Source organism: Apteryx mantelli, chromosome 4 (genome assembly GCF_036417845.1).
Source record: "Apteryx mantelli isolate bAptMan1 chromosome 4, bAptMan1.hap1, whole genome shotgun sequence".
NCBI lineage: Eukaryota > Metazoa > Chordata > Aves > Apterygiformes > Apterygidae > Apteryx > Apteryx mantelli.
This window is the reverse complement of record NC_089981.1, coordinates 29,349,662-29,375,034: the sequence shown is the minus strand read 5'-3', so window position 1 is coordinate 29,375,034 and position 25,373 is coordinate 29,349,662. Positions and strand designations below refer to the sequence as shown.

The 25,373-nt window shown below is 38.2% G+C and overlaps 2 protein-coding genes across 8 annotated transcripts in view; both read right to left on the bottom strand.

Moving 5' to 3' along the window:
* ZNF143 (zinc finger protein 143) overlaps nucleotides 1-18,670 on the bottom strand; it is a 44,665-nt gene extending 25,995 nt beyond the window's left edge. For 6 of the 7 annotated variants that reach the window (XR_010884074.1, XR_010884075.1, XR_010884076.1 and 3 more), the window contains exons 1-6: nucleotides 18,590-18,670; nucleotides 5,203-5,333; nucleotides 4,313-4,405; nucleotides 3,718-3,801; nucleotides 3,435-3,515; nucleotides 2,141-2,337 (exon numbers count right to left, since the gene is read on the bottom strand). Coding sequence is in view for 4 of the 7 variants with exons in the window: in XM_067296108.1 (XP_067152209.1) it covers nucleotides 2,141-2,337; nucleotides 3,435-3,515; nucleotides 3,718-3,801; nucleotides 4,313-4,405; nucleotides 5,203-5,326 (579 nt within the window). In the remaining 3 variants the exon portion in view is untranslated. The remainder of the gene's footprint in view (nucleotides 1-2,140; nucleotides 2,338-3,434; nucleotides 3,516-3,717; nucleotides 3,802-4,312; nucleotides 4,406-5,202; nucleotides 5,334-18,589) is intronic. The other variant, XM_067296109.1, reaches the window with a different exon arrangement.
* A 2,626-nt stretch (nucleotides 18,671-21,296) lies between these two features.
* IPO7 (importin 7) overlaps nucleotides 21,297-25,373 on the bottom strand; it is a 39,458-nt gene continuing 35,381 nt past the window's right edge. The window contains exon 25 of the mRNA XM_067296106.1: nucleotides 21,297-24,296. Coding sequence (XP_067152207.1) covers nucleotides 24,199-24,296 — 98 coding nt within the window. The 3' untranslated portion in view covers nucleotides 21,297-24,198. The remainder of the gene's footprint in view (nucleotides 24,297-25,373) is intronic.

Sequence of the window (25,373 nt, the reverse complement as noted above, 5' to 3'; positions counted from 1 at the left end):
AACAGAGAAGAATCACTATCCTCCAAATACTCCTTATTTTCTTCCAAGTGTGGTTTTGTTTTTTTTTTTTAAGTTTTGAAGAGAAAACCTTCAAAGCTAATGAAAAAAGCAAGACACACATGATCTTAAACCTTTCTGTAGTCTTGGGAGAATTCTGCCCCAAAGGAAGACCTCTGTTTGCCAGGGAGATAGTTGCTATCCGAGAAATTTAGAGAGTTCCTCTTAAAAGACTGTCTTAGATTCTGAAGAAAAATTTAGTCTGCCTTCAATTAAGAACATAAGAACAGCTAAAGGTCCGTCTAGTGAACCATCTTGTTTTCAACAGCAGCCAGTAGCAGATGCTAGAGAAAGTGTAAGAACAGGCCAAGCATATAGTGATACATTCCCAGAAATATTCTCCCAACCTTCAAGCAATTTGTGGCTTAGGAACTTCCTAAACCAGAAGTCACATGTTTGTACTAACAGCCCTGGACACATTTTTCTTCTATGAATTTGACTAATAACTCTTTGAATCCATGTTAGCATCCACAGTATCCTACAACAAGTAGTGCCATGGCTTATCTTTATGCTGTTTGAAAAAGTGTCTTTCCCTTGTTGCTCTTAAACCTGTCACCTGCTAGTTTCATTTGATGTTTCCCAGTCCTTATACTGGTAAATAAAATGACAAGTCACTACCCTTCTCTGTGCCACTTAAAATTTTGTAAAATTTTATCATATCCTTATCTCACATATTTCATATGTTTGCTCATCATTGTTGCCCCTTTCTGTACCTTTTTCGATTTTCCTATACTGGCCACTATGAATAGTACACACTACCTCACCATGAACTCTACATGAACGTAGAGTACAATCATTAAGCCACATTTCTCCTTAAAAAAAAAAGCAGTGTGATAACTGAGGTATTATTTGCTTTTCCACATAATGCAGATGAAGTATTAGGAAGCTCATTTCTACTGTCTTTCCTTGAGGAGTTATAGCAGTACTTTTCAAGATAAGTCTCTCAGATGAAAGCTTAAAAAAAACACATGCAGTTTTTCCTAGATATACATAAATACACTTCAGAATATAAATTCACACTACAGAATTCAGAAACATGTTGCAAAAAATAGGACAAAAATGCAAATATGTTGTTTCAAAATGCAAAATATGTCTGTTTCTTCTTCTCAAAACAAAACCTTATTCTTACAACAAATTAAGATTAATACAGCTCCTTATAAAAAAAAAAGCTATGATTGCTTTAAACTGAAATGAAAGAACAGATGGGGAATTTGTAAAAGTTTGTCACTACAGCTCAGCTATGCTTGAGTTACCTTTTTGTTTTATGAAATCTTAAGGCATAGGCAAATGTAACACAATCTGACTGGCTCTCTTAGGATCTCCTCAATTATATCAAATTGAAGCATAGTGGAAAAAACAGTGCGTCAACCATTTAATTTTCCTAACTGGCCTTCTACCAAAATTTGACAGTTCTGAGTGACAGTAGAAGACAGATTTTAAAACTAATTCTACTCTTTTCCAGAGCAATATAAGTACTAATGGTAATCATCCAGAAACTGGGACACTGGAAAACTAAAAAGCCACTGCCTATTATATTATTACAGTTACATCATGATTTACAGTTGTCCTTAAAGTATAAACTATAATATGAGAAGAGTGTTGGAACTGCTGAAGTTCATTATTGGACTACATGAATTTTGAGCATCACAGTACACTTTTATTATTAAAAGCATGCATCAAAGAAGTTTTTTTCCAAACTCAGTAGCTGATTAATCATTTATTTTACACTTTGTGTCGTGTTGTCCTTGTCAAATACACCAGGCCCCAGTCTTCTCAATGAAAAAAAAAAAAAAAAAGCTTTTTAATGGTATTTTTTGAGAAAGTAATTTACTTTTCTAAATCACTTTCCAAGTTAATCTGACTCCACATCATTTCAGTGTTCAATTCCTTGTTCCTTTTATGCAACACTACACACTGGAGCTGCTCATGACAATGAAGCACTGTCACAACAATTTGGTGTCCTCTCTTTTAAGAGTCTGAATGCTCTCTTAATTGTCATTTTGTTTCTTAGATCACAACTGGCTCTTGCTGTCAAGTATCTACATTAAAATCTTATGGATAGATAAAAGGTCTTTCAGTATACCTTGGCTGCATATTGCTCCAAAGCACTGATGGTATCTGGATCGATGGCAGCATCTCCTGTATGAAGACCTGCCACTGTGCCATCAGCCTGAATAGCTAAAATGGTATCTGACTGTGGCATTTGCACTGTGTGGTGTATGTAGGCAGTAGTACCATCTTCCAGCTGGACTGCTTGTAATGCACTCTGGTCATAACTGTCTGAGAAATAATATTACAAAATGTTACAAAAGAAAAGGAAAAGCAGTGTCTGCATGTCTTCAAAATAAAGACATTACACGAGAAAAAACTGTTTAGGAAAAGGTCTCTGAGAAATATAATCACTTAAAATATTGCTATCAATAGCACAGATTACATTTTTCAGAACAACTCTTCTCATAGCTTTTACTTCTGTCCACTTATGAAAGTGCAAAACCAATTTTACGTTGCTCTAGTTACTTACAAAATATACTGGTCTGGTTACTTACAAAGGAAACCACATACACAAATATACTTTCAATTTCTTATTCACTCACAATAAAATGTAAATAATATAACGTACTATGGTTAAAATTTTAACTATTTTAAGAACAGAATCATGCAAGTAACACCACATATGCAAAAGAAACACATAAAATATGAGATGACTTTTAAGGAAGAAAATCTTAAAAGATCATTATATTTGTTTCTCTTTGCACTGCTGTTTGTAGAACATAATTCTCATCATGCTAATTTAAACAAACTTAAAATATTTACTTGTTCACTTTTCAAAGAGAAATGGGCCTATTTCCAAGACTAGCGTCATCAGCTTCTGCAGAAATCTAAATTATCATTTAAAATAAATACATTTGCATTTTGGACTGTTAGCTGTGACATTTTCTGCATTACCATTTAATGGCAAAACCATCAATAGCATGATCTTTAGAATTTAACTCAATCTCTACATTCTTCATTTCAAGAGAGATTGATTTTTTCTTACCTGCTTTCTCTTCTCATTTTCACATGCAATCATTACTGAAATCCATACAGGGGTTTACATTTCTATTAACAGCACATCTATTTACTTTACTGAGATCCTGGACTAAAAAAATAATGAAGTATGCTGGCTTTTATTCTGTTTATAACTGCTATATAAGGTCCAAATGAAGAACTGAACCAGTCTCATTTTAATAATTTCCAGATGTCACTAAGTAAAAGTAACAAGTCATCTACAATGGCAATCATATTAAATGATGTCATAGTCTAAATACAGTATCATGTTTTCTATTGCTGAAGTTCTGTTGAACTGTAATAACAAATCACACTTCAAAAATATTTACCTTTGGAAGTGTGATGAATAAATGCTGTAGTTCCATCTTCCAACTGAACTGCTTGTCCATCTTCCAGACGCAGGCTGTCTCCTGTTCAGAGGAAAGAATTCAAATGCTTCAAAAACAGTTTGAAAAAGCCATTAGTTAGAAAGATTGAATACTAAATACCTAAATCTCTTCAAGATTGTTTGCATTAAAATAAGAAATCAAACTATTACAGGTTATTAGTTAATATAAATATTTACCAATAATACAGTATTTTAAAGTATACTTCTTGTATTATTACACTTACTACTTTTAGGCATGGGTACATGTTGAACATAGGCAGCAGAACCATCCTCTAGTTGAATCACCTGGCCATCCATTAATTTACCATCTGAAATACATCATTAGACTCCTAAAAAAATATTCTGTATGACACATCACACTTTAAACAGATAGGTGATAACTCCTGGATTAAAATGTCAGTAAAAAAATCACAGAGAAATAATGTTTAGGGAAGAGTAAGCACAGTATGACTATATAGCAAAGGTTTTAAAATTCTAGGATCAAAAAAATGGCAAAAGGTCTGATAGTTGAAGTAAATATACCTCATGTAAAAAAACTCTATGCCCTATCCAGTGTGCAGAATGTTTGTTTTGAAATGTAAATATCATCTCATTTGGGTTGACTTACGTTCTGTTTTTGATACCTGCCTCCTATTAGTATCAGGAATAAATATTTATTTTATAGTGTTACTTTAATATCCCAGTTGGAATTGGAGCTTCATAAGCATCGTACAAACATGAGAAACAGATTTTCCCTGTCTTTAGGGGTTTACAACCCAAAGAGATGGTTAAAAGAGGGAAACAGTGTTAAGACAAATCAACTTTTAGTCATTTACCTACCTTTAGAATTGTGCTGTATGTAAGCAGTAGAGCCATCAGCAAGGGTAACTGCTTGCAAACTTACACCTTCCATGTTTTCTAAGTTGTCACCATCTAGTAAGGAAAAAAGTTCATATACGCTATTACCAGCATCTAACCTTAAAAATCACAATTTAAGCACCTCCAAAAATTATGACATCTCCTTAAAACATAATGATTTTAGAAACAGTGGTAAGTAACAGTTCTTATTTGCTTTCTGTTTTTTTAAATCTTTAAAATACACTAGGGTCACATGTTAAAGATTTTGCTCTATAAACATGACAGATAAAATCTAATTTTCTTTAAGTAAAACAGTGAGAATGCCATTTAATAACTACAAAATTGAGGTTTTAGGACAAATATTAATTAGGTCATGAGTCCCAAAAGTGAAACCATGATATATACTTGTATCAATGATTTTGTTTGTGCACTGCTACCTGTCATTAATAAATACAAAAACATTTAGAATAAAATACAGAATTAGGAAAAACGTTTTATTACTTAAAATCACATATGAAGTGTCAGAAAACATAAAAATGTAAACCAATCCTAAATCACCAATTTATCTGAAAGCCCAACTAGTTTAATACATACTTAGATGTAAACTGAAGTTACAAAGCATAAAACAGTAAAACTACGCTGAAATAAAGTCACATTTTATGGTTCCTATTTTGGCACATTTGTGCTCTGCTACTTTAATTAAGAGATCACTTAGTTTCAGAATTAAACTAATGAACTTAATCAGTCTCAACTAACTAAGAATAATTTGCTGATTTGTGCCAGATTCTTCATTTAGAATACATTACATGCATTTTGAGAGATTTATCTGAATTTCGAACAGAAGAGACACAATGATGTAGAGATATTTTAACCTGAATGTTCACCTTGCACAGCTACAGCTTCTGTTAAACAAAGAGTCACATGCTGGGCCTCCATTCCTCCTCCAGAAAATTCAGTCATTCCCTGAGAGTCTCGATTTATCTGAGCTAATAACATCGTCTACCTAGAAAGAAAGTATTCACAAAACATAAACAATTCAAATATAGAACTAGAACTAGTTAAAGACAATCCAAGTTTAATTATATTTTTATGTAACAGTTACAGATATTTTATGTTGCCTTCTTCATAAAGATGATGCAATGAGTGATTGACTTATCTGGAAAGCAGTTCAAAGAAAAAAAAGTTATTTGACATGTCCGTTTTTATTACCTCAGTTGACTAAGCTCTTAAGAACTTCAGGTAGCAGTTGCTAAATTGTAAGTGCATCAGCCACATTTAGATTTCAGTCAAATATGAACCCAGGAAAGGTTCTATAAAAGAAAATGTACCAGCTAGAAAATAGTAATGTACTTCATGATAAAATGTGCTAATAAGAAAACAAGAAAGTGATTGGTGAGTGAGAGTTACAACTTTCTGTTTCTGATAGAACCAGATATAGCCATCCCACTGGCTATGATTTTTTTTCCTCAGAAATGTTTCACTACGGGATATTAAGAAGTCTACTGAATCTAAAAGGCTGTTGATAGCTTTCAGTACTACTGGATTAAGAGGCTATAAAGGAAATATAAAACATTGCATTCTGCTAACTCAGATGTTGGCTTTCATCATAGATATAAAAAAAATGAGTCACTGAGTTCTGCAAGCCCTTTAGTTAAAATCATATACAGAAATATGTGGATATAAAGAAACAAAAAAGCCACATGGAACTGTGATTAGGCTATGCAGCATTAAACACAACTTTTTTCCCCAAATTTCCTCAGTCAACAGGTTTGTTTTTTTTACAGTAAGAAGTAGTTTAGATAATCTCACAAAAAGGCTACAGATAAACAATCCAGACTTTAATCTTAGTATGGTTCTATGATCTACTGTTTTGTAACCCAAGGCTGAAAGGAACAATTTTAAACTATTTGCTGTTAAATTTCTGAATAACTAAACTATTTTTAGCCTTGACGGTCTGGAAATATGCCTTTGGATGAGCAATTCATTAACAGTCTCACAGACCACTGAGAAACTCATGCTCATTAAGTTGAAACTAGAAAATAACCAAAACACAGTTAGATCATTTATATACTCCAGAATGCCTGCAGTGTTTAAAAAGTTCAGTACATTAATTCAGTACTGCCAAATTGAAAATTATATCCAAATAATATTTACAGAATATGTCCAAGTGACTTCAGAGCAGATTGCATTTCCTAGAGTGGCGGACAGCTACAGCAGTCTCTTAGTCTCAGCAGAGCAAGTTAGCCCACACTGAGCTGCTGCAGCTCTATTATTGTCCTTATCTCAAGTAACTCTAAACCTGAATGCGGTGCACAAGGCAAACATATCACTAACTTACAAGCCCAACTAACTTTTAATGTGATGTTATATCAAGTATCCACATTACTTCTTGAAAGTAGACCTGGACTCTAAGTCACCTTGGCATGTATAAGAATATGATCGACAGCTTGGTTAACTGTTAAGTTTCCAGTTAATGGAATACATATAGTTTAATAAAGAAAGTGGAAGGAATAGCTTTAAGTTCCCTTTAGAAAAGCTATTCTTTTCATGTGTTACTTTGAACATTGTGCAAGAAAAAAAACACCACCAATGATCAATACACAACTGAGTAAGAAATGTGCCTTCGAAGATTAAAATCTTAAGTAATATCTAACTAGAACATTAAGGAGAAAAGAAACAGGTCTGAAATAGAGAATCTGAACCCTGAACAACTTTGAGCATCAAAGAGAAGATGCAGATAAAGTGGAAAGAAAATACAAAACAGGTGCAAGAGAGATTTTTTATATCCAAGGGAAGATGGGAAATTCTTGTTCTCAGCATACTTTTCAAGAAAAGTAGCTTTTATAGAAAATGAGGTCTCTAAAAGATATGTAATACAACAGAAAAACATCCAGTGCAGAGAAGCCATTCAGACTAAACAGCATTCATACTAGGTGTTTCTGAGGAAAATGAAAGAGCTACATTCTTTCAGACAGTATAGCCTAAGGGACAAGGAATTGTACTAAGACATAAGAGATCTTGAGTTCAACTCCTTGCTTTGTCATCTCCTACTTAGTGACTCTGGACAAGTAACTTCCTAGCTAGACCATTTTATATATTGGAGAAGGAATGCTATATAGTATTTGTTTTTGACCAGAACTCAAGTTTTGAAATAATTCTAGCAGGGACTGGAACTCAAAGGCCTTCAGCTCTGGTCTACTTTAGAGCATTCCCTCTCTTCAGCAAAGTATCTTTTAAAAAGCCTACAACATCTTTAATATGCTATTTGCCTTTAAAATAGAATAATGGCCTTCCTCCAGAGTTTATGCCTCTTCTCTCCACTTTGGGGGGTAGAGGGAGATAGTCAACTCTTAGACAATAGCAAAGTCCCAAAATAGTCAAAAGCAGAACAAATTGAGTCAATGGCTATTTCGGGGGAAAAAAGAAATCTAAGGCAAGATGAATTCAAGGGGCAAAGGAGTAAAAGTATTTGTTTCAATTATTTAGTGTTTCTTACTGTAGTGTGGCAGATTAATAACTCATTGCACACTGTGAAAAATCAGAGTGAACCGCTCCATTCACCAGAACAGTGTTCAGCACTTTCCTTTATTCCAGGCTCCGAGTGAGCATGTCCTCTCACTGACACACACTGCTTTGCCGTTTTCTCCCAATTCTGACACCTTTCACATCATCCCTTCCAATCTCTCTTCCTCCCAATCCTCCTTCCTTCCACTAGCTTCTTATCCCCAACTCCATTCCTTCTCCAAGTACCAGTTTCTTTCTTCAGCCAGTCCTACTATAGTACCAAATTTCCAGGAAGTCCCCCTTCCCAAATATAATCCCATCCTTCTTGTCAAAGTAATCCAGAATATTCCTCTTCCCCCTCCAACTCCTTGTGCAACTAGTCCCCAAGTTTGCCCTCACTGCCGGTCTGATCTATGTCTTCATTACACCATTGCCTCTCGCCTTCCTGCCTCTTTCTCTCAAGACAGTCCTTGATGTTTCCTTAAAATGGTGATGCACAAAGTAACTGGAATTTTTCATGATACCAATATAAAATAACACACACATCTCATGGATGAGAGGAGGAAAGAGTTCAGATCTGTTCAGACCTGTCCACCCACAGTGGAGCCTGCAGCAGAGCGGCACTGGGAGCCTCTCAGATGGCAAAACCCCAGCCTTCGCTTGCTCCTCTGTGATGCAGTGCAGCGCTGCGGGCAGGGAAAGGAGGGCCTTCAGCCAAAGCAGGATGTGTGGCTCACACTCAGCCTCTCTTCATCCTCCTCACCGGAGAAGATAGCGCTATGTGCTCTGAGGAAGACAATGAGGAGAGATCCAAGGCAGATGTAGAGTGGGCCTATGTTGTTCAAAACTGGGTCAGGCTAGCGCAGAGAAAATGTTTTACAGATATTGCTGCTACAGTACCATTATCTTATCTTTTTTTTCTATGAGGGCAGTTAAACACTGGAACAGATTACCCAGAAAGTTTATGGCATCTCCATCCTTGTAGGTGTTCAAGACTCAGCTGGACAAAGCCCTGGGCAACCTGGTCTAATTAGACCTGCCTTGAGCTGGGGTCAGACTAGATGACCTCTGGAGGTCCCTTCCAACTTAAACTATTCTATGAGCCTATGATTATCTGACCGTTTTGATACTGCATAGATTTAGAACAGTATCACCATGCTGTTGGTACATCATCTATCATCGCTCTGCAAATCCAGCAGCCTATTATATTTTTCTTCATTCACCTTGCTTTTATAAAGCCAGTCTCTTTGATCAGACTTGGTCTTCTCCCTTACCTCATCATCTTGAGTCATTTTTTCTCTCCCTTTTCTGCTAACTGGCTTATAGACTGCTCTCTCCCCCGCTTCCAATAAATTTGTCTTCACCCTTCCTCCAACCCAAATCTCACCAGCTTCCTCTCCTAATCCACCTCACAGCTTTTATTTCCATGCATTTGCATCACTAAGTTTTCCCTTTAAACCTGTCTGCCAGGAGTTTAGTCAGTGAGAACCTGGAGAGAAGGATTTCCTTTACCCACTTCTAATATTGCACCTCATAAGTCAAAAAGCTGTTGAAAGCAGCTGTTTTTAGGAAAATATACGAAGCCTGGTCTGGGGTCTATATGGCTGTTCAACAAGACTGATGCATGCGTATTCTGGTTGATCTCAAGAGCTGTCCTAGAGAAAAGACACAAGTACAGCCCTGGTCATAAGGTACTCACTGAAGCAAGAACCTGAGGCTCAACTTGGTGAACTCCTGCAGATCTTCATAGATCATGTACAACTTGCAATTTGCAAAGGCATGTAACTTGATGATATTTGGGAAGACTTTCACAAGGACAGTAATACATACTGCATTCCTGACATGATCAATCACTGAAATATTCCTATGGTACTCACAAAGAGAAAATCTTACTATTTTTAATGGTTAAAACATTTTCTAAAGAAAAAAATCAGCCTGAGACAGAAAGCATTGATTAAAATATGAAAAAAATGCTGAACTGTAAAGCAGGGTCTGACAGAGAAGGAAGCAACAGCCAGCCTCAAGAAGTGATGCTGAAACAAGCCTTGCGCTGCTAGTTAGGAAGCAAAAGCAGTGAGTTAGTGACATGTGCTATTGACTTCATAATGCTTTTTGGCAAAAGCTTCACAGAAATGTAACAGTCCAGGACAACTTTGATAGAAAAAATATGTCACGCACTATGGTACATTGGTGCAACTTTTTATTAAAAAAAAAAGTATCCCCTTCCTGCCAAAGCACAAAAAACTGCAAACTCAAATATGCTGTTAGGTTCTAAACACTCAGAAACTTTGGGGGGAAGAAAAGCAGGATTTTTCATGAAGTTGCCTGTCTGGAGAGCACTAACTTGTATTTTTCCTTCCACCAATACTCAAGCAAACAGCAGAGTCTTTCAGGTGCTGTTGCTTGTTTTGGAGAAAAGATGAATTGTTAACGGAGAAGTTTTTATGCAAACTAGATATAGCTGCTGGAAACAGAGGAGTGACAGCGGAAAACTAGCAATCAAGCAGCTATAGAACAGCAGCTGCAATTTAGGCAGTTGAAAAGAAAAGCAAGAGCTAGTAGAGGGCATGCTGCAATGGAACAGAAACGGAGTTCTGGGCACTTGGGAACTCAGGCAGCTGAGAGGACAGCATGAGGGGACCCTACGTAGTTGAGAACACGGCAAGTAACAGATGAAAAATAGCTGGCATTTTAAAAATGACCATACCATTTTTTTGTTGGACAAAGAAAAAAAAAAAAGGATGACACTTAAGAGGATGATTAATAGGAAATAAAGTTTGTAACAGAAGCCACAGAAGAAAACTTGCAGTAATAATATACATGGGGGAAAAAAAGGAAAAAAAAATCTAGCATATGCAGGAAGAAAAAAGAGGCAAAAGTCAGGAAAAAAAAACTATTCCAAACACTAAGCAAATCTCTGATTGTTCTCCCTCCTGGCGCAGACAGCACTGAGAATTTTGAAATAATATCCATTTATTTCATTTGAAAACAAATATTACTTTTATTTAAAACATACTTCCATTAATGTACAAAAATATTGTAATTTTATAAAACTTATAAAAACAACAAATAAAAAACATTCAAAAAAGTAAAATGGCAAATGCCACATAACCCTACAATACTTTCCCTACAATACTGGTTTAACTTTCACTAAAGATTTTTAGAAAATTGCATTCCTTACATTTGACAAAATGGATCCCTGAATCAGTGCAAGCATGTCTGCACACTGAAACAATTATCTGAATTATATATTGGCTGCATTACAGTCCTTAACAGCTGATATGATTGCAAATATCAATACAGTAATTTCCAAAAGGGACCTTCAGGAACAAATATTTGTGAAGAATCAAAATTAGTACCTATAGTTAACATTCTGGTTAATTACACATCAATTTACAATTCATTTGCATTACAGTCTCCCAGGTCTCAATGCAGAAAATGACAACTGATAATTTACTGACTTGCACAGAAAAAGTTTGTGTTAGAGGACCTAAATATGGTTTACCAATTGCACAAAATCATTTGACAGCTGTAAGCTCAGAAACAGAGACATAGCAGAACTAACGCTAAAACCTTACTTCTGTTCCTATATGTACCTGTATGATAATCTTTCTCAGTATTACACTGGAAATTGGTAACAGGGTCAGAAATGAAATCCAGATCCTGCGGATGCTTTGCTCAAATGCTTCAGAATGAGACATAGATTTCTTTCTCCTCCAACAGCCCTTACCTCTTTCAGTATTTTACCAGTGCACTGAGTGAGACATGGATTTCTCACTATGAACCCAAGGAGGTCAGGTTCACTTTTAGTGAATATACACAACAAACTACTTACCATTAGGCATTTCCCAACTTCTGAGTGCTTTGTTCTATAGCCCTAATGTCTTTTACTATATTTTTTCTAGTTCTTGTAAAGGCTACCAAAGCCTAATTAAACAGCAATTCCCATCACATTACACCAATTACCCACTGTGTAAGATGGAAACAAGGCTGAAATCCAAACCAAAAACCTCTACTAAAGAACCTGGCAACTACAGTTGGGTTCAGATAGACTGGTCATTAAAGAAGGTGGAGATATGCAGTTTAGTAGTATATTACATAATTATTTTCTAGATAGCGAAGAAGTGTAGCAAATTATAAATTGCAGACTCTAACCCTGGCCCTGAAGAGGAGCCTAATCAGGACAGATGGCACTGTCAAGTGCATAAGCATGATATTCACACTCTGAATGGCAGGCAGCACAGCTAGCCTGCAAAGACTCATGTCACCCAAAGCAGAGGCTTGCAGGCAGACTCTGGACTCCATACTCTTTTTGCAGTATTTCAACCTTTCTGTTCCACAAAAGATGAATCTTAGTTATGATGTAGTTCAAGACAAATTAATTACCACAGTCTATGATATCTCTTAACAAGTAACATAAAAATGCAAGATCATATTTATCACTGCCATAATCAAATGCAAATCTTTTGACTTCTGTGTGAGCACTGAGAACTGCGTTTAAGCCCACATAATTACTCTGTGTTCCAGCTGCCTTTTTTATCCCTGCAAAGACTTCACCATATATTCAGTTTACATTGTGAATCACACCTACTAAATATAAATGTACAAGCATTGCAAGTGGTCAGTGCTTGCATTTTATCAAAAAATAACAGAATTAACCAGTGCAAAAAATAACATTTACAAGTCTTCATTCTAACCAATATGACATAACACATTTACGTGCAGTTTTACACTGTGGCAGTGCTGAGAATGCTATGATTTTCAAATATGTGGCATTTAAGAGAAAGCAGGCAGATCAGAAAGCCACCCACCCACAGAGATGTCCTACGCATGTGGAGAAGAATCAGGTTGATCCCAAAATTAGACTACTTACTTCACACCTTTCTTGAACATATTAGAGAACAAAGAAATTACTGGTTAATCAGTGCAGATCAGAGTAGTTCTATCACTACATTAATTGTCAGTGCTGACAGAAAAGTAACTAAACTCATGGTACAGCTCTGGTATGTGCACCTCACCAGCAAATGCTTAGTTCAATGATTATATTTGCCTTAGGTGGCACTATTACAACAGTACCGCTTCTAGGTAACTATCCCAATTGACCAGCATGGCTTCCTGAGCCAGAGATTTGAAATGGATTTTGGAAGACTTTCTGAGAGATCAGATTCCAAAAATCCTTCATGAAAGGTAACAAGTAATTGAGATCCATGAAAAATACAGCATCATTTGCAAGGGTGCATAAACCACAATTCTGAAAGCTTTACAGAAGTACAGAAAAGTATACTATGCTGCTGGTCAATGATCAATACACTAATGAGACAGCTATTCTTACTATACTGCTGAACATATACAGCCTGAGAGAGGGCATATAATCTTTATTAAAACATCAAATTCAAATGAGACTGAAGACACCTATGTATCATTCAGAATACTTGTGGGCACGCACGGAATGGTCCACAGGCATATAAGAATAGCAGCAATGTAAATCCATCTAGCAAAACAGGCCAGCCAACCTCTCTGAAGTCAGATGGTCTTCCTTGCTCAAAGTTAAGACAGATTTCCCCTTTCCCAGACAAGCTTGTTTTACCAATGCTTAGGCATATGTTCTTTTCTATAAATAAATAAATAAATAAACCTGTTGCAGGCTAATAAATTAATTTTACTAGTCAAAGAACTCAGGATAAATAATAATGTGCAGGCTCAGAAACTGAGTAGTAGCTCTGAGACCAGAAAAAAGCTGAACTATGGTAGCTCATCTGATTTTCCATTTTATACCTGAAAAACTTGGAACATGATTCAGAAAGCTAAAAAAATTTTTCAGTAATTTTTCAACACACATGTTAATGAAATAAAGCACTACAGATTTAGTACTAAGTGGATTTTTCCTGAGGAAGTCACAAAGTGGGAAAGAGAGGTGAATAACTTGATCAACCAATGAACCGCTGTGTTTGTATATGTACTATTTTGGGGGGGTTTTGCAATGAAATATATATACACAAAATACTGGCTAGATAAAGAAGGCATCCAGATGACACACATGTCAAAATCCTGCTCAAATTACTCCCAGAAATCAGTAGAAATGCCTCTCTCTGGTTAAAAGAAAGAAAGAAAAAAAAATCTATTTCTATCAGTGTTTTACTTTTGTGCCAAACAGACTTCTAGTCTCATAACTGTCAAGAATTCACAGAAGCGTCCCGTTTGAATTACCAATACAATTAACACTGGCTTTGACCATTCAAATCCTTCAATTTGCTGAGACAGCCAACAAAATAGGGAATCTTGACTGGGTTGTGTTGTGTGATATGAGTTAATTAGTAATCTGATAACTACGTTACAGAAGCATCAGTATTAGGCATGACAGTTAACAGTAGTGTTTTAGCCCATGATCTGTATTTCAGGAACTAATCAGACAGTCTTCCAAATTATCCACCTTTATCCTTAATTTGAAAAAACAGATTATGAATGTAAGCTAAAAAACAGTACATCTAAATATATTTTAAGAAATTGAGTGCAATTCCATATTATCTGAGTATGAATATACCTAAGATATGGACTACACCAATGAACTTGCAAATACAGACAGACTGTCTTCCAATTCTAGAGGTCTGTCATCACTAATGAAGTCCAATAGCATTAAGCAGAAAACAGAATTTTCCCTCAGCAAGAGTTTATAGAACAAACCATTCAGTAGACAATAAAAATACAGACTGAGGGAAGCAGTAAATAGTTGTAACTGTAATTTTGATGTCAACTTTGAATACTGCAGAGCTTGAGGGAATTGTAAATTCCCTTCAAAACTGAGAACTTCAGTTATTTAGCAAGTGCTGTCTTGCTTGACCAAAGTACAATCCCACTACAAGATTAAGAAAGCAGTGTAACACAGAAAACTTTAGCAGACCAAGTCACTGGAAGCATTCACTAATTTAGTCCAATTCAATTTTTGAGTAACTAATCAGTAACTCCTGGTGCGCAAAGCACACTGTAAAAAGACCAAACCCATGGTTCCATGAGCAGGTACACCTAAGAACAGATTAAATTACAGAGATCTGCTGCTTCTAATTCTCTTTTCCAGGAGCCCCATTGACACCAGTTGTGCCATAATAGGCACACACCTGCTCATGTCGGAAGGCTTCCTTCCCCCCTGCCCTGGAAATACGATGTGCACGGACAGGCACCTCCCTCGGATCTTCTCACTCCATCCTCAGAACAATGCTCATACGCATCTCAGTTTATGGAAACTCATGTTTCAGGGCTAAATTCTCATATTCCAGAAGAGAATCCATCCGTTAGGATCACGATCTCAGGAATCCGTAAGCTGAGCAGAAACCTTCCTTCAATATGTTGGCACCCCTGTGCCACAGGGCACATGAACAGGCTACTCGTTTCAATGTTCTCTTTGCCAGGTCTACAAATTTCCTTGCAGCACAGAAGAAAAAAAAAAGACCAGCTAGGAATGGGGAAAGAGCAGAAAAGGATGTAGATGAACTGCAGAAATGTGGAACAGAGATACAACAGTACAAGACAAAAGCCAGTAGCAAAGAAAGGCAAGCAAAGGTTGGCCTGGGATGCCCTGATTATCAGGAATGTGCCTGTTGTTTTGTGTGTGGAAACTCATCCAAATTCAGCTGAGTCCTAAGCTTCGGAAAACAAAATTAATTTCACACATGCCAACTAAAGACTCAGAGCTTAATAACAATGTTCCTCAAAGACTCCACCTATGCTGAGCATGTTTTAACCCAAAACTCTAAGGCCAAGACTTGCATGTGACAGCAAGGAAAGATCAACATCCTGCACTCTAAATGAAGCCCAGTTATACTGGGAGAAGCAGCCCAGGTCCAAACTGTTTTATTTTCAGCTTTATTTTAAAGCAAAACAACACACATCTTAAGAGACCATTACATTAAGCCTGCAAGAACACTCCAAATTTCTTAACTACTAAAATTAACTGAACCTTAATTCAGACCCATTTGTTCATTACAAAAGCTAACTACAAAAGTGTGAATGGCGCACAAGGATGCCTATTCTGTTAAGAACTATCCTACTCGGTCTAACCAATGGTCCAATCGGACCAGTATAGTATCTGTTCTAATCAGTTAAACATCCGCTACATCCTTGCTATGAGGACTTGCTACTAAATTGCTTTGTGTACCCAGATGGCCAAGGGACAGGCTCAAGTCAGGTACTGCATTACCTCACTAACATAGTGTCACTGGGTTCACTGCTCTGTCAGTATGTTTAAAAGGGCCAGGACAAACATTTTTTTCCAAGAGAACACATTAGCTTGGCCATTATCTGCAGTGCATTCCCCCAAATCCTTGCATAGGCTTAGGCACATTGTGGGGTACATCCCAACTCCCTTTAGTATTGGCTGCTGCCTTTTTGGCTACTGACTTGAACAAAGACCCTCAAAAACAGGCTGAAGGTCAGATGAATCATTCTGATGCTTCTAAATATCTTTCCCAGGCATCCAGTAAATTCAGCTCTGTCAAGTAACAGATGTACGTTTGACCTTTTAAGGAAGGCCCAGAAAAGAGGGTGTCCAGGGACAGACCACGACCACCACCAAACTTAGTTGATGCACCCTCAGCCTAATCCCTCTGTGCATGTGAACAACCTCTTGGCAGGAAGCCAGCCTGGAGGCAGCACATGGACCAGTAAAGCAGCTGCGAGCAAGGCCTGGGCAGCAGCCTGCCGTTCAGACCGTGCTCACTGCTCAAACTCCCATCAATTCCCTTCTCCTGCCTAGTAGAGGACAGTAAAACACGGGGCAGCAGCGATCAGACATACTGAAGCAGTGTATGATTTGAAATATTCCAGAAAAAAAAAAATGTACAAAGCCGGCCTAATTTGGGCACCTATTATGAGAGAATATTCATCATTTTATTATCTCTGAAAAGGGAACACCACTTCATGGCAAAAATATTTTGATGTTTAAGTATTATATGCTACACAAACATGAAGACACACAGTGAAGTCTGTATGACTTTTCAGTTAAGTAAACTTCTACGCTTGCTTAAGCATTTCCTTTATTTGAGCTTGACAATGTAAAGCAAAGAAAATCTTGCATAGATGGGACACTAGAAATAATGTTATTCTATTACTATAAAGAGGATAATTTATGTAAATTATGTTATCAACTTCAAATACATCTAAAAAAAAGTTTATTTTACATAGCTCATTTACACTGCAACTTATTACCAAGACAATCATACACTATTTGACTACACATGCTTGAGTTTCATTTTCTTTAGTGATTCAAATTAATGGCTTCTGACATATAAACGGCTTGAAAGATCAAGAATTTAATGCATTAAATACAAAGAAATAAGCCATAGAAGATGGTTACGTTGTACTCTGCCATTCTAAAACTGCATGGCAAGTATACTTACACAAAGATAAAACATACTACACACATGCTCCTTCTCTTTGAAAAAAGTACTAAGACAAAAACATTTCATTTTCCAGGTGCTATCAACTTGAAACTGTGACAGGAATGTCTGCTATATAGTCCTCTAAAGCACTACAGATTCACAACATAGCTGAAGCAGAATTTTGAGAAAACTTTATGATGGAGAATATGTTTTGTTTAAAAGACTGCAAGGTTGTAGCTTCTATAACACTGGAAACAAGAATATGTTTTGTTAAAAGTACTAGTACCACTCTGTATACAATGGCAAATTTAAGCCTTTGGCCATTCAAAACAAACCCTTAAATAACTTTATACACAAGTGCAGGTGCAAAAATGGATTTTTTTTAAAGAATATTTAACTTGCATGAAAGCACACCATTTTTTCTTGATAAAAAAGAACCACAAGAACGAACTTATAAAAAAAATGAAAAAATCTTTAGGTTACTGCAAACACATTTTCTAGATGAGTATCTTCTAGTTATTTTTGTTCTATTAAAAGCTCTAGACCAGAAAAGCTTTCCAAAAAGGAAATGGCAAGAGAGAACAGGTTATAAAGCATTTAAAATAATTTTGCATGCTATTTCGATGAGTTGAGAGGGATGAACTAAAATAGATCATTTCACAGGCTCAGCGCAAGGACCTTCGTCTGTGCTAGCACAGCAACAGCCACGTGTGTGCCACTACACTAAGCAACGTTAAAAATAAGCAAGTTCACGTTTGAATAGCGAAGTATTCCTTCCCGAACGTGTCTACATCGAGCCTCATCTGTTAGGGCGAGAGAGCTCGGCACTCAAGTGTTTTTTCCTTGAATGCTGTTTGGCGAATTTAGCCTTCTTGAAAATGGGGATTTCAGGCAAAAATGAAATAAAATAAATAATAATAATAATAATAATAAAAGCAGACTGGGGGAAGGTGTGCCCAGCAGCGAGTGCTCACTCATCGCCCCCCCGGCCGCCCCCCGCCCCGCCCGAGCCCCCCCGTGACGCAGCGACTAACGGACGCCCCCGAGCGCCGGGGCGCCGCCGGGCGGGGAGGGGGCGCCGGGGGCCGCCCGCCGCGCCGGGACCCCCGCGGCGGCGGCGGCGGCGGCGCGGGGCCGGATGGGCAGGGGGAGGGCCGGGCCGCACGGCGCCGGCGGGCGGGCGGCGCGGCCGCCGCTTTATTCGTGTCAGTCGGTGCCGGCGCTGCCCGGCTGCCCCCGCTCGCCCGCCCGCTGCCCCTGGCCGCCTCCCCGCGCGCGCCGCGCAGGGCGAGGCCCGGCCCGGCGGGTCGGCGAGGCGGCCCCAGCCGGAGATGGCGGTGGTTAGAATAAGGCACACTGGGTAAAAACACATTTATATACTAACCTCGCCGAGAAATTTTCCAACAATTCCTCCGTCCGACCACCATGCACCAGGACAGGAAACGGCCGCCTCAGCGCCCGCCCGCTCCAGCGCCGCCCCGAGCCGCGCGGCCGGGCCCCGCACCCAGCACTCCCCGCCCTCCCATTGGCCGCGCCGCTCCTCACGTCACCGCCTCCGCTCGCCATTGGCCGCCTCCAGGCCCCGCGCCAGCGCCCATTGGCTAGGCGCCCAGGGCCCCGCCTCGCGGCTTCATGGCGCCTCGGCTATGCTGGGTTCGGGGCTGCCGCCGCCGCCATTTTGTACCGCGGAGGTGAGGCGCTCCTGCGTCAGCGAGGGAGCGGGGCGCCATTTCCTCCTCCGGGAAGGGAGCCAGCGGCGGCGCTGGCCGCGGCGCTGGAGGCCGCCGCGGGCCGCCGGCTGCGCCGCCGCGAGGCGGGCAGGCGCCGCGGGTCCCCGGGCTGTGGCGGCGGGGAGGGAAGGGGGAGGCGCGGGGCCGGCTGCCCGCCCGACGGGGCAGCTGCCCCGGCCCCCGCGGCGGCCGCTCCCGTAAGGGCACCACGGCGGCGCCGGCGGCCGTGTGCGCGGAGCTCCGGGGCGCCCTGCGGGGACCGGGGCCGGCTCCCTCCGCGAATTATCTGCCGCCACCACTTCAGCCCGCCCCGTGCAGATAAGGGCTCCGTTTTTAAAGCAGCGTTTGAGGATACGTTTTTCCTCACCTGATTTTAAGTACAAAAATATGTCATGGCCCAACTAAAGGGTATTAGGATTTTTCAGTAGATGGTTTAAAAAAAAAAGTGGCTGAATGATTAAGCAAAATTAATGTAAACAGTCAACACTGACATAGTAATACACTATCGAGGAGCTGTTTGAACATGACAGATTTGAGAGTATTTAGGATCTCTTGCCTGAAACTCCAGAATACCAGTTTTAAGTTCCTGCAGTTGTAGAAACGGACAAAAATAGATGAATCCTGAAGAGGCCTTATACACAAACAATTACAACAAGCAATTTTTCTTCTGTAGTTTCATGTTTTCTTATTGAACAACTTTCACCCAAAATACAAATTAAAGCCATCCATTTAATCTGAGCTCCAGCAGCAGTGCAATACCCAAAGACAACTAACTATTTGGGGTTTACTAACACCCTCGTACTTCAAGAGGATTATGCGTTGCATCCATCAGATCTTACAACTCAGTGTTTCCCATTCTGAACTGCTTTTTCCATTTCTTGTGTCAACATCTGAGAATGTGTGGTTATAAAAAGCAAAACTATGCAAACCCATGACTTGCCAATTAAGTTGAAATACTACTCATTGATTGCAATGTACTTTATAACCAGGCTACACAATACCAGAAAAATGAACCTTTTTAAGATGCATGGTTGAACGTACATGGAAGGTACCACTAAAAACAGGGAAGAGAAAAACTAGGCTCAAGGAACTCAACTCTCATTTTTACAGTTCATAGCAGCACAATACATAGAGCCTCCAAGCTCTTCTCAAAAAAGTTTTTTATAATGCTTTCAGGTTATTACTTACCTAGTGGATTGAGCAGAAATGCAGAACTGTAGTGCTCTTTGTGACTACATTTTTTAAAATAAATCAGATGCTCACTGCTGCATAGATTTTCCGAAGTTCACCCAGTCAGAACATACTGGTGATCGTACACCAAAGATAAGAACCAAGTCATGAGAGACTTGGTAAGGCCTTTTCAACGTAAAAAAAAAAAATTGGACCAATATATCTGAACTTAACAAAACCTGTTAAATCAAAATCTGTACATAGACAAAGGGGTCTACAACTATCGAGCTAGGCATCGTGTCAGTCATTCCTTAGGGGATTCTTACACGTCTGTTATGGACCTGGCAACTTCGACGCCTTGTTCTGCAGATTCCCCCCAAAGTGACTGGAGTTGTCTGTGAGCATCGACCCAGTTGCTGAGACTCCAGAGGAAGGAGGGAATTATTTATCAGGGTGGTGAACAGGAAGAGTCACCTAGAGGTCCAAATATAAACTGTTTACCATTTCTGAGCAGTATCTCAGGGGAGTTAAAAGGGGACAGATTCAGGCACAGGAAATGAAAATGATTAGCAACAGAAAACATGTATGAGGAAGGACTGAAAAGGAACTTGACAGAAGCATGCAAAAATAAAGATACTGAGAAGATTAATGATGTTTCTACTCTCAGTGCAAGACTTGATAGTCACAGAAGGAGCAAATACCTTTTTTAGAATAATACAACTTAATCTGTAAAACTTATTACCAGGTATCAAGAGATCAATTACAGGGCAGTTAAAAACACCTACATGTTATCGTCAGGTATTCTGTAATTAATCCATTGCAGGCTTCTTGAATCTTGCAGTAATTCTAGGTTACTTACAAGAGATTTGAACACAGCTTTGCTGTACTATACCAAATTAATATTTCAGTATTATCTCTGTTAATATCTTTTGAAGTAATTATCTAGGGGGAAAAAATATTAAACTTACCCAACATGCCAACATTAAAAAAATCATACATAACATTAGACTTTTGTATTTAACACTTGTTAGTAGCAGTTAAGAGAACTCTTGTTGTGCCTAACATCTCTCCTTGAAGAAATACTTGAGAGGAAAATACAAATCTTAGAGTTAAGTAACTAGAAGGACTCCCATGTACTGTAAGAATACAGCTACATTCAAAACAACACACTGAAATAAGTGAAGATAAGGATTTGCTTTAGATGTTTATTAATCCAAGGAGATCTTCCATAATAGAAAAAACAGAGGCTTTAAATTTCCCAACTCTTCCTTTAGAGTTGCATTATCCTTGAAAAATGGAATTGGATAAGTGCAAGTTCCAGGAGGAAGATCAGTTCTAAATTTGACAGAAGTGTATCACTGAAACTGATATATTGCATCACAAAATGCACTATCACCACCAACAACAATGCAAAATTGTTTTGCAATTTATATAAATACATTTCTTGGAGCAAAGGAAAGCAAAGTTCTAGTTCCATTCTTAAAAAAAAGATGCTCCTTGTTAACCAGTCTAGCAACACATAAAAGCACCCTTGAAGTAAGACTCTATTCCTCTCACACCAAGATAAAATTTCTTCCTTGACTGGTGACTTGAAAAATATAACTGTTCCAGAAATGACCATGGCACTAAATTGTTAGTTTCTCTTTTTTTTTTTCTCATCTGTTTTGTATATACAGCCTTCTCCCTGCTGCTCTGTCATGTCTTCTACCATGAGGCAAAAGTATCTGTCCTAAAAAGTTCTCTTAATTTTTGGGGAAGCATAATGAGATAAGCACTTATGGAACAAGTTAAATGATCAGAAATGATTTATGTAAAACGGGGCATTTTCCAAGGTCAAGGAATGCACAAGAAAATGCTTGCTGTACCTATGTCACCTTTTCTACAAAAATAAAACCTTGTCTAGAGATTATCTTGAGGCCGGAGTACATATGTATGTGCTCATGAGTTACACATTTATTAAAAAAAAAAAAAAAAAAAAAAAGTTTTGCTATATGTACTTGGCCAGTCAGCTAACGATTCAAAAGTACTATTGTGGTGCTTATACCACTACTATAATGGATACTTAGGTTCAAGGCTAATTTTTACGCTTTTTCACATCAGGTGCAATATCCTTCCTTTTAAGTCCACAATTTGCTTTGAAGTATCCCTTTGGTATTCAGGTAGGGCAACATGGCATTTACAGTCCTGGCTTAGTCTATCACATTTGAACTCTGTGCGCAGGGAAATGTATTTGTCTAAGAACGGCAGTCCAGAGAGGAGCGACTGGAAAAACATGTTATATTTGCCTAGAGAAGCACTAGGAACTGCGTAACAAATGGAAGGCTGGGAATCGTGCTGGACAACTCATCAAGGAAACCCCAAACCACACATTCCTGCTACTCTGCTGATGCAAAAAAACACACCACACAAACCAATTTTCTGAAGACTGCATTTTGAGTATCATAATATATATATGTGCATTTCATTTTTTACAGATATAAACTCAGTTTATTTTTAACCTGTATTTAAATTTTGGAGGCTTACATTAAATTAAGGTAGCTTGTTTAATATCAATTGTAACAGCAGGTGACATTTTTATATAAAAACAGCCAAAAAAAAACCAAAAAAAACCCATGTGATTTAAAAGACCTGACACCAATGATCTCAAGGCAAGATCAAAAACCTATGGATTTATACTTTCAGAAAAGAAAAAGGGGGCACTTAAGCCAACCCATTCACAGCATCTCCCTGCTGGCTTCTTCATACAGTGGTTTTGATAGTGGTCCCAGAGGGAACTGTATTTTGCCTCTCTAGCTAAAATACTAGTTACTATAGCAACTTTGAAGGAAGAAAATTGTGGCTTCAAATATGAAAGATTGGCAAAACTTCAAATACACTGTCTGGATCAGGCAGACAACAGCACGCTAATGCTGGGAGTGAAAAAAGAGGGGGAATGAAATGCAAGAGTAGTGCACCTGCAATACGAGGTGCCAGGGAAAAAAAAGCATTAATTGTTCTGCAGAATTAGGGAAAAAAACCCTGCACTCATAGATCAAGCCCAGGTTAGCCAAATTAAGTTTTTTGGTTTTTGTTTCTTAATAGATTGCATATATAGATGTTTCATCCACATACTTCAATCAACTCCTTTAAGAGCAGAATTTAATATCTAATTTACATGCTTCAGAGAAGGTAACTTTCTCAGTGCTTACAATAAATGTTTGTATCCAAATTTCCACTTGTACAGTGAGATCTTTAAGAAAAACAAAGGAGACAGAGGGTGTTGCTTTTTTCTTTTTCTTTCTTTCTTTTTTTTTTTTTTAGCAGCAATGAAATATCACTAACCCCTTTTTACATAACCGAATTCAAGTCACAACCAGAGGTGACTGCACCACAAAGTCACCAGGTACAAAACTGCTAGTTCATTTTAAATTAATAACTTGAAATTATTTTCCCCAATACATCCCCCCCCTTTTTTTTTTTTAATAAACAGCAAACATTTTGCTATTTTTGTACATAGGCTAGCAGGCTTGTTTCAATATGAAAGTGCTAATTCATTTACAGATTTCTGTTATGTAGTGCTACATTAAGTGTCCAATATTCTACATATGAACAATCTGGATAAATGGAAATGATGAAGATTAAGTAAGGCTATCTGATTACCTTATCTTATTTACATTAAAAGAATAGACACCCAATAGGAAGGGAGAAAAGGGAAATAAATTGGGCAAATACTCATACTGCCACAGGTGTAAAAATTAAGTCTGCCTTCTAGCTTGTACTGTAAATGAGACATTTTAAATAGTCCTGCAGCCCATGCCAATTTTTTTCCTCAGAAAAAGAAAAGCTGCCTTCATGACATCCCCTCTTGATTTCAGATTTCCAAAGCGTGTCATTTGAAGCTTTAAATTCAGATTCTTCCTATCTTCAAAAAAACCTCTGGTTTGCTTTCCAGTATTAGGTTGCATGATCAGGTCCCACTTCTGGGGCTTTTGTCCAATCTATTTATCAATTAGTTTAGAGTGAACTGTAGATAACATGAACCAGTTCTGGAACCACTATTGGGAGGAACACAAGCTCTTCACTACAATCACACAGTAGCAGGAAAAGTGATAATTCAATTCATTCCTGGGGCAGGGCCTCCAAAATTAAATGAAGTTGGCACAACTGGAGCATTGAATTTGTATCCTCCATGCTTTTCAATCATTTTGGATTCTAAAAACAAACAAACAAAAAAAAGATTAAAGTTTTGTGACTGCATAGTATTTTGATTCTCTCAGAGATAGAGGCTTTACCCAGTGTAAAACACAAGAAAGCAACCAGGACCCACAAAGTGGGTGGAAGCACAGCAGGCCCCACCAACATACAGAATGAATTTACAAAGTTTCTCAGTATCGTTACAATTATGCTTAAATTAAATTATATTTAAAAAGAAAAAAAAAAATCACACTTTAGCTTTTGGGAATTAATATGTAATTTTCACATTTCAGGACAGGACCTAAACAAACGTTGGATGTCTAAAATAGCTAGCAGATGCACAGTGCTTTCTGATTAACACTGATAGACTTTTCAGTCAAATCAATAAAAGAACAAATGTACAAAAAAAGTAGTACATAGGTATTAGTTAAATTTTCAGCATTCCTATATGGATTCAACAATATAAGCAGAAATAGTAACTAAAGCACCACCTATGACATGCCATAGCTCAGTGTATATTTGGATACACACTAAAATTCCCTCCAAACCCAAGCATAGTTTGGAGATACTAAACCACATAACTCAACATAGTTTTGAGAGAAACCACCAAGTCTGTCACTTTTCATTTTCAACCAAACCTTAGGACCTTTAGGCATTTACAGTCCACATTTCCATCACTCTAACTAACAATTATAGCTGAGCTCTCTCTGGTTTTACTAGCTACATATTATGTCCTGCAAGGATTACTATAGGGCTGGGGTGTTTTTTTTGTTTGTTTGTTTTTTTACAAGCTGTTAGACAACTCAAAAGCAGATTGATAAAGAGCAAATGGAAATGTGTAGTTCCATCCACCTTTACTGCGGTCTAGATCATATAGCAGAAGGGTTACGTTGTTCCCTCAAGATAACAACACTTGTTAGCTTTTCCTTTCCAAAATGATCTTTCCCTATCTCTGAAAAAAGTAGTCCATTTAAGACTTTTCTCCTACTTTGACATATTTGCAATCTCTCTCTTTCTGGAGATACAGGACAGCTCATACCATCTAGAGGATCTGCATTTTGTCTGTTTTTTCGGAAACAAGATAGAAGAATGTTG